At 31.9% G+C, this 19,734-nt stretch overlaps 1 protein-coding gene and 1 long non-coding RNA gene across 8 annotated transcripts in view; one reads left to right on the forward strand and one right to left on the reverse strand.

Annotated features, from left to right (window-relative positions):
* The window catches only part of LOC117242913 (acetylcholine receptor subunit alpha-like), a 380,997-nt gene that overhangs the window by 359,904 nt on the left and 1,359 nt on the right, over nt 1-19,734 (reverse strand). For 6 of the 7 annotated variants that reach the window (XM_033509966.1, XM_033509964.1, XM_033509965.1 and 3 more), the window contains exon 2: nt 13,509-13,797. In XM_033509966.1, coding sequence (XP_033365857.1) covers nt 13,509-13,715 — 207 coding nt within the window. In that variant the 5' untranslated portion in view covers nt 13,716-13,797. Of the gene's footprint in view, nt 1-13,508; nt 13,798-19,734 lie in introns of those variants that run through there. The other variant, XM_033509970.1, reaches the window with a different exon arrangement.
* Nucleotides 4,782-10,942, forward strand: LOC117242916. The gene is made up of 4 exons (XR_004495351.1): nt 4,782-5,338; nt 8,232-8,462; nt 9,123-9,379; nt 10,478-10,942. It is a non-coding gene; the product is annotated as an uncharacterized LOC117242916 (long non-coding RNA).

The raw sequence follows: 19,734 nt of genomic DNA on the forward strand, positions 1-19,734 counted from the left end.
TTCAGCTAAGCGTGACTTTCAAAGTGGGATGTCGTGCGGTGTTTCACAAAATTCGGCCAAACTATAGCTCCAAAAGTGGTAGAGGAAACAACAAATTTTCATGCGGCAAAATTCAAGCTGATGTACGTGTCCACTGCAGAAACAACATTTCTTTTTTTTTTGGATGGGAGATATAAATTCATTTATACGCTATGTAACGAAATGAACGAGAAGTAACATGAAAGGAACTGGGGAAGGAAAATATTCCTCTTCTTAGAGAAAAAGAAAAATGAAAGTGCAAAGTCAGAGGCAGCAATAAGTAGCATATTTATGACTTATAAATGTCACGAGGTAGAGACAGGATATTGATCTATAATTCATAAGAACGTATGTGAAGGTTTAGATGGATGAATGTTTAGAAGTTGCCAAGTCTATTTCAAAGCCGCGAAGGCCAAAATTAATAAATATTATGTTATTATAAATTCATTTTTACACCGATCAATGCACTTTATCACTCTCTGTAAGAAAATATTATACACTTGAGTATAATATTGAATAATTTACATGATATTTTAGCTACAATTTTATAAAATACAACGCAATACTGTTGCACTGGTTTGGTGCACATAAAAATTTATAGCTAAATTTCAAATCTTTAGACGTGCAGGCTGGACGAATACGAGTTGAAATACGAGTCGAAATCATTTAACTCTGCCTAGTAAAACTTTTTCTGTCATCTATCGTTTCAGAGCTACAACTTGGCCCAGTTACGTGGAACACTTTATAATTCCATTTTTTAATTTTTTTAAAAGTTAGGCACCTATCTCGAGACATATTGTTCCATTTGCCCCGAAGAGATAATAACGAATAATAATAACGAAATCAAAGGTAGGAAATGAATATAATCATTAACAATAACGCAGAAGGAACAAAAAAGCTACTAAACGTATTTGATTTTGTTCTAGGAAACTATGCGAATGTAGCCATCCTCAAACGACTTGTCATAGTTAAAGCACGAAAATATATAGATCGATGAAATTTTTCTGCTAGAAAAAGAAGAAAAATGAGAATGAAAAAACGTGTTGAGTACATTCTTCTGATAAAACATACTGTTTCTGATAAAACATACTTCTGATAAAACATTTGTTAAAATGTTTAAAAGGTAGTAAATGAGCATTGATATAACCGACTAATTCCCATACTAGTTTTAGAACAGCCGCCAGAATGCTTTGTCAGTTGTCGCAGTGGAGCGTAATTTCTGAGGACGGAGCAGCGACAAAAATTTACGTCCGTTTCAGTTGAAAATATGCCGACACGTACGCACATAGACATTGAAAATGTGCGCGTGAGAAAAATCGTGGAGGCGACGGGGGCGGGTAAAAAGGGGGTCGAAAGAGAGACAGGAAGTACGTAAAGAGAACAAAACAAGGTGAACAAGAAAAAAGCAGAGAGAGAGAAAGCTAGATTACCCAGGGAAATATAAACAAAGAACGCTTTCCGTACGTGTCAGCTGAATGAACAATGGTTATGGCGAAAGTTCTCTAACGGTACGTCCTGCACCTATGCGAGTATCGCGAATGTGCACCTACATTTCTGGATTGTCGACGATTTGTCAGCGAAACTTTCGTAGAGTTCCAGTATCCCGTTCTCGTACGAGAACTACCGACACCTGCAGAAAGTATGTCTTTTTCGATAGAAAACGGCCTGTTACGATAACGATGAGTAATGACCATTGCATATTTCCATTTCTCGGCTGATCGAGAAACAACATAAATAACGACGAATTTTTATCGCGAATTAATAAATGGCGATAGTTTCTCATGAAGTTCGCCAGTTTATATAACGCTATTTGCTTCTTTTCGTTTTGGGAGACTTTACATTAGTTTGGCACATTGAATGTACGAATTAAGTATTAAGTAAACTTTTCGGACAATCTAATATATATCATATCGCGAAATTCTTACCAGGGAAGATAAAAAGCTACTAAGTATAAATGATTATGTATGAGGAATTAATATAAGTGTTGAAGTAATTACTTCAAGAAGAACTCTATACCTTTTTTTTTTTGTATATCCGTAACTTGGACACCGCTGTTACGTAGAAAATAGAATTTAGTGAAGCAAAAAAGCTAAAAACAAGGAGAGGTCCGTATTATTGTGGCTTTCAATATGAATGTTGTTTTGGGTTACACGGTCTACAAAAAAAGAGCTATAAGTAGATTTCTATTGCTGTTTCTTGTAGCATTCAATTAGAGCTACAAACCAAAGTTAACTTTCTGGTAATGTCCTTTGCTATAAATATATGAACGTGCTCCCTATCATCCTTCCTATTGTATTGTAACACTGTAAGAGTGAGGATCTAGATCAGCATACACTATACCTGTACTTATACCTATACTTATTTCAATATATTTTTCTATTAAAAATTCATCCACTCGTTCCTCTATCAGTCAACCTCAACAATAAGCAAATTTGTAGGCCAATTGAAATTAAAGAAAATCAATGTGGATTTCTTAATGCGATAAATTCAATCTTTTCTAAATATCATTTATGGAAGATGTTACGCCACGAGGCTTACCACAGGCTGTATTTTCTAATCGTCGTTCGCGGTCCTACAACGTCGCAGGCAAACCGTCTTATCTGCCCGCCGGATCATATACAATGTATCGACGAAAGTGTCACGTAAAATAACAAAATAAAAAAAGGAATTTGAGGTAAAAAATAAAAAAAAAGAAAACTTTATTTTTTTTCTAACATCAATACACTTTACAATTTACTTCCGAACTCTAGGCGTGACTTTCTAAGACTGACTCTTATGATTTTACTTTCGATCGGATCCGATTACTTTCTTTTGTCATCCCTCAACATCCCCACCGTCCATGCATTTGCTAGGCGTCCGCGATCGTTGCCACGTGCTCTTTCTTCTAGAACCTTCGGTGGAAGGACCGTTGGGATGTTGATGGTTCATTAGGCACTTCAGCGATATACATTGTCGCCGAGTGCCGCCACATCTTTATCTCTATCGTCAGTCCGTCGGATTTGAAGTATGCCGATCGTGACAAAAGCATAGTTGTCGCCAAGCAGCGAGCTCTAGAAACGTCGATTTTTGACCGTTACGTTTTTTACACTAGAAGAGGCATACGTGATCGTAGGCGCGAGCGGTGGCGTGACCCGAGCATAGTGGGGGTCGTCTTCCAAATGAGACAAAGGAATAATCGAAGGGCGTTCAGTTCCTTCTGACGAGTCAAACGTGACACTTTGACAAATCTGACGAGCAAACGAATTTATCTAGAGATATCGCAAAGTCGAGTCAAATTTCTGTAACATCTTCATCGTATTATTGTAAAATATATTGTTCTATGTTAACCTGTTAATACAGTGTTACATTCATTAAACCACCTCTGTTATCCTAACCGAAACAGGGGAACGACTGTTTCGCGGCGTCGATTAACATAATCGTAGCGAGAATTTACGCCTCTCGCTGACGCGTTCTCCTAGCGACCGCGTCTCTCCGAGAACGGTCGTAACAAAAGAGCAGGTAACATTTTAAAATGAAACTATATCAAACATCGCCAATCTGTTCTTTTACTTTATCGAAGGGTAAACAATTCTGTTGTTGCTTTGTATATTTGTTACACACATTTAATGAGTTACTTATAACACTGATGGTATTTCATGGAAGAATTCTGCGACGTCCCAAGAATGATTAATATCTTACGAAAAGTAAAAATAGATTGTAAAGTAGCTTTATTTATTAAAAGATTGTTGAAAGTTTGTAAACATATTCCAAAGCTCTAGGGCTCTTTTCATAAAATATCTTTTTGGATATAAATCTATACTGTTATTATCGGTATACGCGTCCAAGTACTATTCATCTTCTCTCAAATTATACAAATATTCGAAAATGTAAATTGAAGCTATATAGATCAATGGGGACATGAATTTATGGTTGAATCGATTAAGTACAATAACAATTTAATGGAATGAGTTCAAACCTGTCGAAGATATAGAGGTTGGCTGCACATGGCGTAAATACGTGCATTTTTTACCAACAGCTCTTTGTTTTGTCACATTAATAGAGAAATGAGTGAATGATTTGGAAATTTGTTGATTAATTGAAAATCAGGCCATATTGCCACTGAATACATTATTCGTATCCGAGAATACATTTTTTCTAAGCATCATTTTTTGTTAAAATACACACTGATAAATACACATCCATCGAAACTAGAAAATATATCGTAGAATGTTATACTTAAATTAAAATTTTAATACCTTTTCGCAAATATTACTTATTAAAAGCTTGTTTCACATGCATTTTACAATTAAAAGAAAACAGAGCAAATTGTTTAGAAAAGAATTAATCATTAAATTAATTCACAAATTTAGTATCACTAAATTTAACATTACTTTGCTATTTTGTAAAAATTCTGTGATGTCGAATTTCGGACACTGCAGTACTATGCAGTAGACATAATGTGCTGAAAATGGCAGCGACTATATTATGTGACCTAAAATTACAGGAAAGTTTTCTAGAATTCCATGACGCGTTCGCTAACGCTCCTATTAATATCAAATTACCTTTAGTATTATATTTCCTTAAAGTTTCAGCTCTGTAATCCGAAAATCTATCAAAATATTCTTCCACGTATATTTACAAAAATAGGAACGCGAATAAATTCTAGCGTGTACGTGCACGTATTACCTACACTTAGTTATAAACTATCAGTGAATCACATTGTTTCTAGACCTATGGCTAGACGTCCGTAAAGAAGTTTATCAATAATAATTTCAAAAGACTATTTCCTAATCAAGTTATTCAATGAAATTCGTATCCGTAGATTTCAGTGTTTTCGAATATAATACATTGGCTAGAAAGAATTATACAATGCTATTTAAAAAAGTGCAGATGACTCTTTTATTCAACAAAAATTTTGTTCGACGATTTCATAGTCGACTAGCTATTCGATAGCATCTAACTTTTGATAAAGAGCTTTTTTTATCGGGCCATTGATAGAGTGTAAAAAATCGTAGCAACCATTATGACCACTCCTACAGGAAGCCTAAATTTCAACCTTAAATTCTCAACTATTCGCTTCTCCTAATAAACTTCGTTGCTCGATTTAGGATCGATGGATCACCTCACCGCGGGGACTTCGTAATACGCCTTAATGAACTCTAATGGAATTCAATCGGCAGTCCTCGAGAACTTCAACCCGAGCGACACATTTGTGTTGCGAATACCTGGCCCATATATCGCCAGGGTTGCGCATAGAGTACAGTGCTTATGATAGATCATCCTGACAATGGAGCCAGCTTCGCAATACCTACGTCAACATCATAAATAGCTGTATATGAACGTATGTAGATCGGTATGTCCTACGTAAATCAAACAGAATTTCTTTAAGATGTTTCCTCCCTAACTTTCATGAATCTTCCTGATTGCTCGGGCCTTGAGAAATTAAATCGTCCCGCGTATTCAAAGGTCATTTATCATACAGTTAGAATTATAAGTAGACTGTGGGTGCTTACGCGTTCAAGAAAAATTGAAATGCACGAAAATATTTAGAATAAAATTGTAATAAAGTATGAACAGAATGTTTGCTTAGGTTCTATTTCTTTAATGATGTACGCAAAAATATTTAACACAATAGTGATAAGAATCCCAGTTTTTATTGATAGTATATTCTGTCATAACGCTGACAGAAATATTTTTGGATCTGAAGTTTCATTTCAATTGTCTCGGAAAAAAGATATTATAAATATGTATATTTAATAGATAACATCGATATTAAGACGAAAAGTATTGTAACTATACTCAATTACTAAGTGGCCAAATTGACGTATAACAAATAAATTTTCGAAGCTGATTTCGTTGAAAACAAAGCCTCAAATCTAAAAAATTCTTTGTATATTTTCGATTATTTTTCATGTACAATCATTCCTTTTCCCGATATTTCATAAATAGTGGAACAACACATATATTCAACATTTAATGCATATTCTTCGCCTTTCTTATTGTACTATAAACTACGTTAATTGTATCTAAATACAAAATTAGGTTTAGTTCCACCGTAAGAAGATAGCTTATAAATATTTTGGATGTTTGGATGAAAATATCGTTTGCATAAAAATTAATTGCAAATATTGAGCATAAAATAATGAAACAACATTTTAGCAGATTATACTTTACTCTGCTCCTACAATGTAAGCATGATTCCATTAATAGTAGCCGTAAAGTATACTGAATAAATAATTCAATAAACCGCCTGCTGGGCTAGATTAAAGCTACAGCTAATGATGCGTCAACAATTATTTTATAAGTGGAAAATTTAATAACGCTATTGTGTTATAGACTTTCATAAATCTACGTTTATCAACAATTCATTTTTGTTAGAATGTACATTGAGTCGGAAAGTTCGATTTTATATTTTACTTCAACTTCTTTTTCCCCCGGTTCGATATATTTCTCATAAATTGAATTACTATATGCCTAATATAAGAAAAACATTTTTTTAATGCGGTGATTTCGAAATCTTTAACGTCTGGTTCTCCCTTAAATCCACACGAATCAAATATCGCTGCGGAATTAAAGTAAAGAAATATGCAAATTTCAAATGACAATAGCACGGAGAAACTTCTGCAAAGCTTGAAATACAAAGTAGGGAAACTTTGAGGTGAACTACCAATTTCTCTGTGAACTACAGAACTTTCTGCATTTTCACTATGTCCTGCTCTGCAAGTTATTGTTAATCAATTTAAAAATCCACAAAAAGTACACAAATTTTACGGCCTTCTAACTTTTCTATAATTACATAAATAAATTTTATACATACTTAAAATTATTGGTCTTTATCGTTATAAAAATATTCATAAATTGCCTTTTAATCATTGAAAAAAATGGTTATATAATAAATAGGCACGAAATATTCTATCAATTAGCGAGAAAAAATTTGATTTTTATCTGTTGATATGCTATTAATATATAGTACACTGCAAACGTATTATCGTTTCGTGATTGAAAATTTACATCGCAGCATTATAAGAATTGATTTTACAGTATTTACGATTACTCGTACTTCGATATCTGCTGTTTTTTTTTCCTTTTTTTCGATTCGATCAAACTGTAATCCCTCGCGTGTTGAAACCCGGATCACGCTAGATTTCGTGTGCTTTAGAAGCGCTTTAGCACCCAATCAGTTCCCCTCGTAGCAAGTGGGCATCTCACGCAGGAATCAACGATAACAGCACAATTTTACAGTGAACAGAAAATGAAAACGTTTAAAAAGAGATCTACCATCGTTTCCGCTTTTTCTGTTAAAAACTATATTTGAACAAACCGTACAAGCACAAAAGAGTGTTCGCTGAAGCTTAGTTCGAAATTACAAGTACAATGCTTTACTACAAATTATTTTAACATTTTCTTCTAAGTAATCAACTAATTAATATTATAACCGAGCTATCACTAGACAAAATACGTATAATATGTAAAATTATGTATAATGAAATATTTATCAGATATTAGCGCACATTGTTCAAGAGTAATTTTTATCTGTTTTTTTTACGATTTAAATTAATATCCAAAAATGCCATATATGGTTCGTATAATACATAGTTTGAAAATTTCGTTGTAATATTAATAAGTTAATGCCTTTGAAGCAAATGATAACTAGCTTATAGTAAAATATTGTGTTCACAACAATGAATTAACATAACTAACAGCTACACTCATTAAGGTATAATATAAACATAATTTACATGGAACGTTACTGTGGCTTATGTTAAACTAACATTATGTCGTGTGTATTATTCATTAACGCAAGAGAACTGGTGTACTTGATTGTGCCATTGTAATTGTATTCCAGTGCTTCAAGACTTTTCTATTTTCATAATACATTCATTCAATGCGCATTAAATAATTATTAATAATAGTGGAAAGCGTGTACGTATCCACGTTTATATTACGTTTCTTCATTATTTCTATAATACATTTCATTTATTATATATATTATGTATTATTATATAATATTATATACATACATATACATATATATTATTATATATCTATGATATATTTAATATATTTCGGAACATATTGGTGAATTTTAATCGTTTAAACTTAGGATACTCTTGTATACATATGCATATATATCATTGTATAATTTTATATAAGCTAACAATGTATATCTTTATATACATGCCCCATTACAAATGAAACTAAAACAAGTATAAAGCTATTTAACCGTATTATAGAAGAGCGTCGTCACCAATCATCAATACACTACAAAGATTACGTGACGCGATGATGTTCTTAGCACGCTGCACATGAAATTAATGGGGAGAAGCTACTTCTTAAGAGCGAAGATAAGTTGATCGGATTTGAAGATAATCACAAGTTTAACGTTGGGAAGTTGACTTGAAAGAATTTGCCTTTGAGAGGAGTTGCTTGAAGACGATAGTATCGTCGTAGAGACGATATCGAGGGTGTGATAATAATTTTCCAATAAACAATTATTACAATTATTCTCTCCTCCTTGAGTTCTTCTCCTTTATTTCTCTATGAGCTACTCTTTATTCTGAAGAGTCAAAGCAAGAATAGAACTGGTTTTAATGCATTTTGAAAATCATATTCGGTACCATACAAAACTATCATTTTCGTAGAACGACGTGAGAACGATATATTTTCAAAACAATTATTTTTATTTTTAAGAATCTACATAGCCAATCTGCATAATAACATAATCGTTTCTTTTCCAATAAAAACGTTTTCAATGAAGTAAGTATAATTAAATAAATAATATAATACACGTTTATCGTAAACAAGAACGCGTGCAAAAATTATACCTAAGTCTAAATAAACATTGATCTATTCAAAACTTTGACAAAATAGAACGTTTAACTACCGAATCAATAACTTCGGCATTGGAAACACTATCATGATGCATGATCAGATTAAAAAATAAACCGTTAGGCTTCTGGCTCTTAGAAGAATATCGTTATTACCAGAATTAAAAAGTAAAACCAAGATAGTGTAACTACTCTATCAAACAATATGTATTTTCTTGTTTATGCCATAAATATCATTCTAAAAAAAAAAAAATGTTTCTAAATTACATAATAAAAAGTCGTCCATTAAAATACCAGAGTTATCCAATGGAGCCAAGAATGAATCTAATTTCGTGCAAGGTTCGATAGAAAGGAAAATTCTAAGGAAAGTTATCAGAACTCGTGCGAATACTCTCCTCAAATCGACGTAATAGCATGGAGAAACCACGCAATCTACCCGAAGAATGTATATATGCATACAGCCACGCAATTTGCTGCCACGCCACCCATACAACCAGTACATGCTAATGGAAATAATTCCACGACTTCCCCTCGAACTTATTTCTTTACAGAAGGTCTGTAATTTCTGTATTTTCACCTCAGCGTATTAATGGTTCTCAGGATCCCCTTCTTCAGCAAGTGACATCGAGAAACAATTAAGTAATTTCACGTTATAGATTACGTCGTTAAAACGATATCAAATATCAGTTCGTTAACGTCGTACGCTAACTGTATTAATTACTTGTAATAAAGTTCGATGTCTTCGTTAATGATACGTTATTACGAAGTTATACGTATACAAACATTTTAAGATATACTTGCACATAAGTAATTGATATATAGTTGATATTAAAATTGAAGCAATCTTGTGTTAACGTCTATTTAGCAACGATAAGATATATTACTAGAAGGTATTATATTTGTTCAGAGAATATTTCTACCTATCAATAAATGAAAACGAGATAAATCTCGTGTTAGTATTTCACACATATTTTAATAAATCTGTATCTCCCAAAAATAAAATTCTTGATACTATTTGGGAAAATTGATCTTCCTTAAATTTTATTTAATTTATTTGCTGACGCGTATGAACTATAGATTTCCAATATTAATGTCTTGGTTCGATTTTCGAAGAGAGAAAGAGAACGAGCTACGTTTATTTCGTGGATAAAAAATATGAAGAGATTAAAGGAAATTTATTTAGTTTTATATAAAAATCTTTCAAAAAGTGTATTTATTTTTATTTCATTGACATTACATATATAACTACTATACTAAAGTTTGCAAACAAATCGTTGCTACGTATATTACAATAAATATTAATAACCGCGTGATAGTTTGATATATATGACAAATAGTTTTCTTTTTAACAATTCACAGATTCTATATTTTGTAACAATAATAGAAAATTGTAACAATAATAGAAAAATTAATACGAGAAACGGATGGTTTTAATGTTGAAACATACAAAATTTAAAAAGCCAATATCAGAAATAATTTTATATATTTTAAATAGACTGCCTATCATGAAATTTGTAAATAACGCCAAGAGTCGATGGCCCAAATTTACCCAAAATTTTAAAGAACCAATATCAGAGATAATTTCATATTTTTTAAATAGACTTCTTATCATGAAATATGTAAATAATTACTACAACTATTTGACATTTCAGACAGATTTGACTAATTCATAGTGGATATAACTGGTCTGTAAGATTCGGGATGCTGCATCGGAAGAATTAAATAGGTTGAATTCCGCCTGTCGATTGAACCTGGATAAAACCTCTGGTATGCAGCATCTCATCTCCGTGAATTATGAAAATCGTATTCAAGTGGAAAATTATTACGAAATGAATACTAGAGATCATGCAATCTAGATAATCTGCGAACTTAATTCCTTCAACAAGAAATAAGAGTATAATGGATATTGACAAGAACGTTGAATAAAAGAACAGCATAAACGATGTTATTAATTTTGAAGAATACTTTCCTATCGATACCGTGAATTCTCGATACAATCCATAACAGCATTTAAGTGATAATGACATTATTGTCGTCCAAACGAATTACATGTTTAATAATATAAGATGAAGCTTGTGGAAAAGACTTTTTCTAACAAAAATCATTTAAAGATGTACATACACTCTCGCTCAAAAGTCTTGGGGAATCTTTTAATTTGAATTTTAATAAAATTTTAATACTTGGTGTAGAATAGAAATTTTAAATTGCGCGCATATTTCAAGAATCGCAAATATACAATAATATAAAAATTAGATGAAATCTCACGTCCTGATATTTTTATTATATAGCTTGTTCTTTTCAGTTTTGGAGCCAACATAATAGCTGTTCTAAAACTTTCGAACGGCGATAAAAAAAGTGAAAAGTGAAAAGTTAATGAATGATTAAATGCAAATTAAGGCAGAATAAATCATCACGTGCCTACAAAAGACAATTTATCACACGAAGTATTTAATTAATAAAGACCAGTACCTCTGCAGGCTGTCAATCAAACACTTGACGCAATTAAGACTCTGAAGATCAAGAGGAGCTCTAGGTAACATAGAATCCCTAGGTAGTGAACTCATACTCCTCGAGGGTGTAACTTTTTAAACCTTCAACGCGAGGCGCTTATCCATTTACATATTCTTTTGAGCGCGAGGTGAAATAGCTGTAACCTACTCTGATTCTATAAAAGGCGAAAAGAATCTAATCAACAGATTTACTTGTCAAAAAGTTCAAAAAGGTAATGGAAATTTTTATGGAAACGTACATTTCGCGTCAAGATGCTTCGCATAGGATTGAAATAACCGATCTTCCGTTTCTGTTATGACAAAATATAATTTAGAAGATTACGCAGTTAGAATAATCTGACAAATTCAAAATGAAAATGAGGATCGAAAAGATATCGAGAATTTTAATTAATGCTTTTAGAAATCACGAAAGATCATCTGCTTCGATTTTATGTTAAACAGTTTGCCAAATTTAAATCACAATAACGGTCAATATATTCTGTATTCGCTTCGATATTATATTAATGTATACGCGTTTGAAATAATGTTGAAATTGTATTGTCTATTTAATCAACTGATTGCGAAAGCATTTGCATGCTGAATTCAAATAATGCTTCGGTAATACATTAAATGAACACGGTACAGACATCTTATTGCTCAAATAGAACTTGCTAAAATTGATTTCTTGCTTTCGCTTTTAATATAATTCCTCGCAATATATTTAATAGAAACCGAGTTTATTAATAAGTTTGGTAGTAATTATAAGTTTTTAAGTTCGAATGCAGGACTAAGGAATCTATGGAAGATCAGTATTATTTCCATTTAATATTAAAAATGACTTACTAAAAATTCCAATATATTGCGTAAACTATGCACAAATTCAATGTAGAAATCTCAATTGAATACTCTGTTATACTATATATAAAACAAATAATATTTTATAATTTCTAATTTTAATGAATATATAGATACGATAAAATTGTTACAATAATATCATGTAACTTTTATAAATTCACAAACCTACGACCACAGTTACTATTTATGAAATAATCTAAAGGAAGATTTGTTTAGTTATAATCATCCACGATACGTTTTCACATAACCAGTGCTAATCACATAAGCGAATAAAAGAAATATTTTCCAAAAAGGAAATTATGTAACATGCAACGTATAATAGCGCGTAATTCCTAACCAATTTTCAATGCGTATAACTTGTTAGTCTTCATCGATTAGATACATATATCTATGTATGTACAATCGACGACTAAATTCATTTCCAGTAACGACATAATAACCATGTAATCGAATAATCGTATCCATCCACTTTAGCCCAAATACGAGCACACTACTACGTGCGATTTTAACCACGGCGTACCGTCACGGTCCCTTGCTTCCCCTCAATCTCGTTGACGAGCGATTACTGCGCATACCGTGATGAAATGTGCCATAAACCGGCAAAGTGTAAGAAGTACAAAGGCCACTTCTTCCGAAGAAACAATCAGATAAAATACATACATTTTCCTGTCTCTCTGCGGATTAAGAGGTGCGCATGGGACTAGGGGAAGCTACAGACGAGCCTCGCTATTCAAGAAAAATACATTTAACTTGGCGCGTATAAAGAGTGAATTATCTTAACCCTCCATCCACGTACTGGTTTGCTTCTGACAATAATTTTAAATAATTTCTTACTTTTCCTATATCTTCATTTAAATTGTGCTCTGCTTAAATAAATTAAGGTAACATATAGCAGTAGAAATTATGGGACGATATTCTAGAAACCTGGAAGAATGTTGAAGAGTTTTAAGGGATATTTAAAAACACAAGAGCCTTCAAATCTCTAAACATGAACGTAAACGACCCAGTGTGCAGATGACGCCAGTAAAATTAAAGTTTCGGTCAAAGGGTTGAGTAAAATTTAAAAAGAAACAGCTGTATTTTAGAAGTATTAGAAAATCATAAATATAACTTCTTAAGAGATAAATTTGATGTTATATCTACGGAAATTTATTTCATTTTAATCTGCCATTTTTCTATAATAAGATAATAATCGCAGGCTTCAGAAACTTCAAAACGATCCTCGTTTTTCGTTCGTTAAATTACACGGGAAGCTAATTTCGCAGATGCCACGACACCCTTCTATTATCCGCCAGATCACGGTGTAAACAAAACAAATAGAACAAACAGTTGTACTCACCACATCGATGAGCTGCGAAAGTTTCAATTTAATGCACACACGTAGTACGTCCGAGGTATTCACAACAGGGCGCACTAGTTTGTTATAGTTAGAAAGCAAGTCGTCGTAAAGGCGTTTCGCGTCTGGATTGCCGGCGACAGCACCGTGAACCACCAACGCCGAGAGGAACCATACGCGCAGTGTTTCCCCTATTATGGGGGGCATCATGGACCCCTGCTTCCTCCACTATGGCTAACACACTCGTCCCTATCGAACTCCTGCTTGACTGCACTAACCACGAACCACGAATCTGTAAAAAGTATCAAATAAAACGCGTATAAACTTGTGAATTCTTAATGATAATGGAATTGTAATATTTCAGAGATAATTATTGAATGAACATCTTTTATTTGAAAATATCGCTGTAAAGACAATATTAACGATACGATATTTTTATAACGTATGTGATCGATGTAGAAATCTGAATTGAATAGTTTGTTATAAACCTGAATCGAATGTTTTCTTATAAATATAAATTGTTTGTTTTCTTATAAATCTGAATTGAATATCTTTTTATAAATCTGAATTGAATTATTTTATTATAGATCTGAACCGATTATTTTGCTATAAATTTCAATTGAATGTTATATGGCATTAGGTATATGTAAAAGAATGTAACAATATTTTATTTTTATAATTCCAATAATGAATACGTACAATGACATTTAACGTTGTTACAATATTATCATGTAGATAGTAATAAATTTGTGTAAGTCTACCAATGTACCATAGGAGAAAGGTATTATGAATATTTATAAAATTCTATTTGCTCATCTCTGCATAGTGTTTGTGTTTTATTTAATACGTCATTGTACTGATACCAAGTAATGTACGTCTGTATTGCAATTGCTGGTCCCTACTTTTGAAATTAAAAAGAGAAATTGTAATCAACTACGTTTATTCTTTTACACAAACAAGTCTCAGCTTGTATGTAGAAGATTAAGTACAAGAAGATTCCGCATTTGTTGACTCATACTAGTTTTTGGATATGGTATAATACGAGTATGGTATACTAAAAATCCTAATTTTATACAAATAAAAATAACCGAATGTTTTGTAGTACTATTACGATAATGCATCGAAACGATAATTTCTGTTGCTGTTTTATTGTAACGAGACGATTACTATTATGAATATTACAGTTAAAAGAAGTTAAGAAAGCTAAAATTATTGTAAATGACAAACGTAAATATATTTTGTATTGTTTTCATCTCACTTTCTATTAACATCTACCACTATTTACATGACTACATGTATAAAAGTTAACGCAATTTAGACTACATAAAAGAACAACATAAAACAAACGCTGAATCTGCAATTGAATTTTGGATCCTACGACAAGTCTTTTAAGTTTGAAGAAAGGTTTTAAGTCTTAAATATTTTGTTCGTTTACCTCAGTCATAATTAATATTGTTACATGTTACATTATATTGTTTACATGTTCTGAAATTTGAAATATGTGTCTTGTTCATCTGTGAACATTATTATACATTATTTCATTACAAATGGCATAAATTATATCTCGCATAAAATTAGCTTAAAGAGCTAATCATTTTCAATAGCCTTTCTAAAGATACTTAATTAGTTTTGCATTCTGAATGCGCTAAATAAAACAATTTTACGTATTTCAAAGTATTCTGCACGCAAGAATTTAAATAAATATAATTTACACAATAAGATTTTCAAGAATTTTCGGAAGTCTACGAATAACATACATTTAAATAATTAGAGCAATTTAGACATAAACTGTATATGAAAAATCTGCTATAGTGCTACTAAAACGAAAATAGCTGTAAGCCATATGATAATGTTCTAAATTGTACTTGAAAAAATGTTTCACTAGCGTTAAGCTATTAAAGCGGTCGAAAATGTCAGGTAGGCATAGATGCAATGCTGTAGAGTATTTCTCCAATTATCTGAATTGTCATGATTCCAGATTGTACTGGTATGATAGGTGTACGATCAATCTGACCATGGAATGTATTGAAGTATCCATGAAATGCGCGAATTTCAATGCTTTCAAATAGTAGATACTCCAACCATATCAGCTGCATCGATATCTTCAAACTATGAAGTAAGACATTTCATTGGTTTCCTATATCTAATGAAGTGAAATTTTATTGTGAAACATACTTGTCTAATATGGTAGAATCGAACAATAATCGATAAGGAATGTTTGTTACATATTCGAGCGCAGATTTTGCAATGGAGAATGGATTTCCAAATGGCTGTAATAAACTGTACTACTATGTCACAGAATTTTTGAAAAATTCATTTGTTACTTAACCAAATTTTACTAACACATATATATTAATATAACTGGTATACTATAATTAAGTAGTATAACTAACTATATAATTAATATAACTAATATAAATATAAATAGTAATTTAACGCAATAGAATTCCTTTAGAATGAAAAGAAAGACACAAAAATGTATCGATACTCTGCTTATCCATTGTCTTGTTATGCCACTTTGTATTTCCCTAACAATATATTTCAATAGTTGTTTCATATTTTATTATATATACATATATACACACAATTTATTCAATTCAATAATTTTCATCATAACTTGTTAAAACAGAACAGTCGGCAGTATTATTCTAAAAATACTATTGCCATATTTTACGAGATAAACTGAATTTAAATCTTGTACAGGACAAGTGAAAAAAAAAACTTGGCAAGAGCTGTCGAAGTATATATTCTTCTCGTGCGACGATGCAACCCAAAAAGTACTAAGAGAAGAATGTTGATAGCTGTATCTCCAGAAATTAAAATTTTGCATTTTTAAGACCTAAAGCGTGTCGCGGATATTTTTAGTAACTCGTCTACTTGAAATATATCACATACTATATTCAGATTTAAGAAATATAAAACAATTCACTAACGTGAGATTGTTACAGTTTACGACTTCTAGACTGCAAAGTTTTATGCGTGCAAGAACACATAGGATATATTGCAATATTCGTACATATAATATTCATGATAATACGTGAAATTAATCTTTGTGTAGATACTATTTGTTTAATTGCGTTCTTCCAAATATGAATTCGCATAAATATATCCACAGTTTACATAATAATCTCTTTTCCCTTCGTTTCTCTTTCATATAATAAAATACCAGATTTAATACTTAACACGTTATTTAAAATACAAATAATATAATTCTAAAAAATATAATTAGTAAAACGTTGTAAGAACGACGTAAGAACATAAAATATTTAACACGACAGCAAAGGAGTACTTTCAGCAACGACAAATAAATATAGTTCCAAATGTCGTCTAAACTTTAGACAATTACATTCAATGTATTAAGAAAATTCATGGAGAAGAGATTGTATTTGCCTTAGCCTATCAGACCTTCATTAAGAATCTCGATCAACTAGAAGAACATATTCGACGTAAGAGTGGCAAATACGATCTCAACGGCCATTCTATTCTCATCACCTAAACAAAGTAAAGATACGTCACACTTGCTAACGACATCCAGTTTAGGAGAACGTTACACCGCCCAGGTGTAATTAAGCCGAGAACATTAAACATTCAATAATTGTGACGTAACTGGCTCAAAATGATTGCAAATTTTATGGTAATTATATAACAAATTCGGACCTCTTAGGAGTATTTATCGTGCAAATAAATCGAGACAATTATGCAATATATAGTATAATAAGTGCAAAAATAACCGTGTACAATATTTATGTCTTGGTTTCAATGAAATATAAAGTACGATATATACATAGAAAAAATGTTGGATTTCCCTTTATACTTTATAGAAGTTAAACGTCAAGCGACGAATTAGATTAAGAGGAAAGACAAAAAGCGCCTTCGCTAACCTATCGTTGAAAGGTACAAAATTGAATGCCTAGCACGCTCCGGAATATAATTTAAATAACTTAATTTATCGCACATCGGTCCCACGATAATGTATATTAAGAGAGTTGCGGTAATCATATTTTCCCTGACATTAAAAAGCTATTAATACTGTCGTGCAGCTTACTTTAAGTTCCAAGACTTCCATTTGCCATGCATCTGCGCCATAATAAAATTTCCATGTTTCGCAGGGGTATAATACTTAGAATCAACTTAGACGCCATTCGCAATTATATTAATTACCTGTTTTGCAGAGAACGAACTACAGTCAGTCAAGTCGCTATTCAAAGTTGGATTAATCCGTTTAATAAGTTCCGACTGACGTATTAAGAGCAAGAAAATTGATAGAAGAATTGCCTTCTTCAAAAAGTAAAAGCGAAATACGATATTTCATTACGAAAAGAAATTGTAGTCGGACAGTCTTGAAATTCGAGAAGAACCATAATGTCAGGTGAACGAAACGTTAATGGCACGAGTAACAGATTCGTGAGACAGACATTTCAAACCTGATAGATAATACTTTATCGATTCATACTCATACAGATAATTTAAATAAGTGACTCTTCATCCTGTTAGGATCCTCGAATTTTACTCGATTCACTTCCATCTCTATCGAAAAAAAGACTTTCAACGTTTCAAGAATATTTTTAGAGAAATACTAAAATAAAAAATTATACGTACCTATCGATAACAATTCTTTCTTATTCTCCTGAAACTTATGATACTTTCCAACGATAGGAAAATATGATTTAGTCAGAGATGATCCAAAGAATACAGGAAATTTAACTAAAAGGAATAAAAGTACAATTTTAAATTAAACGCGCATGACACCGTAATTAAAAGAACTGGTAACGCACAAAGGTGGTAACCTGTAAACACCAGAAAGTATCCTAGCTATGTATGCAATTAGGTTAGTTATTAATACTCGCTTAATTGCATTTTAATGCGTCATATATTCGAAAGTAATCAACGGAAAGTCGAAAGTAATTGCCACTAAAGTTCAAAATACAAATGCAATAAATGGTAGAAATCGGAAAGGTATGCTTAATTTCTCAGAAGCGAAAGCAAATAAGAACGCTAGTGTCGCTATTAAAGGACAACGAAACGTTGCACCCATCATTTCCGAACGGTACATTGGCAAGCAACTGATTGATTCGCGTATCTCGCGAAAGGCCATTAGAGGAAAGTACGCTGCAATTCAACGAGATAACCGCTGGATGTAAATTCAAGCCTATACCTGACAGCATTTAATCCGATTTTCAACGATCGTTATGCAGGTAGTCTGATCAGTCCAGGTGAACCACTCATCGGTGCTGGGATTAGGATTAGCTCAATGGATTTTCCACTTGGATATCAAACTGGCAACTCGTACGTTTTCCACTCACAAATTACGCTATGCTACAAACATTCACGTAAACAGAAGACAATATCGTTACGATTCAATCACGAATAGTTGCTGATGTTATATATGTATCGGATCCTAAACACAGGTAGCGTATCTTTCCTGATAATAATAGCGAGATAATACGTTTATATTCTCATAATATTATTATTTCTCATAAGTAGACTGCGACTTTTTATACATTCGTAGGAAATTTGACGGCCCCAAAAAATGCACGTAATAAATAAAAGCATGTAAGTAAACCAAAAATATAATACTTGTTATTATATTTAATAAATCAATTGTCTATCTAGGTTTTATCTTTTAAGAATAAGAAATGTTACATTCAGTCTACTCATAAAAATGTTATATTTATGTTACGTTAAACATAGATATAAATGTTGAAATCTACAGTTCGATTACATATATGTATATCAGCAAGGAATATAGTATTAGGTATACTGTTATTGTTACTTATAAACATACACAAAGTATCCAATATTACCAAAGTATTCGATATAACTACCTCTGCCAATAGATCATCTATCGCTCTTCGCGACTTTGTCATAAATCTTTGAAGATAATCTCGAACATTCCGAGCTTCTATGCGGTTAACACATGACGTTTGATGCATCAATTATGATTAAACTAATTTCACTTGTTTCATTTGGTGAAGAATGTGTTTCAGCAATGCCATACAGTTCGATTAATTGAAATAAACATGTCAATGACAAATGCACACATAAAATATCTTGCAATGTCGGAAATTATTTGATATTATTGATATACTTCCTTCATAGTTGTATACAGATTTCAATGTCTGCCATATGTTGTAAACATAATCGCACATTGCTGGAAACAAGATATCGACAAATTATCAACTGGACTTTTTATACATAAAATAGAGCAATGAAAATTGATATTGGCAAA

This window comes from Bombus vosnesenskii, unplaced genomic scaffold, assembly GCF_011952255.1.
Source record: "Bombus vosnesenskii isolate JDL3184/JDL3185 unplaced genomic scaffold, Bvos_JDL3184-5_v1.1 scf7180000016281, whole genome shotgun sequence".
NCBI classification, from domain to species: domain Eukaryota; kingdom Metazoa; phylum Arthropoda; class Insecta; order Hymenoptera; family Apidae; genus Bombus; species Bombus vosnesenskii.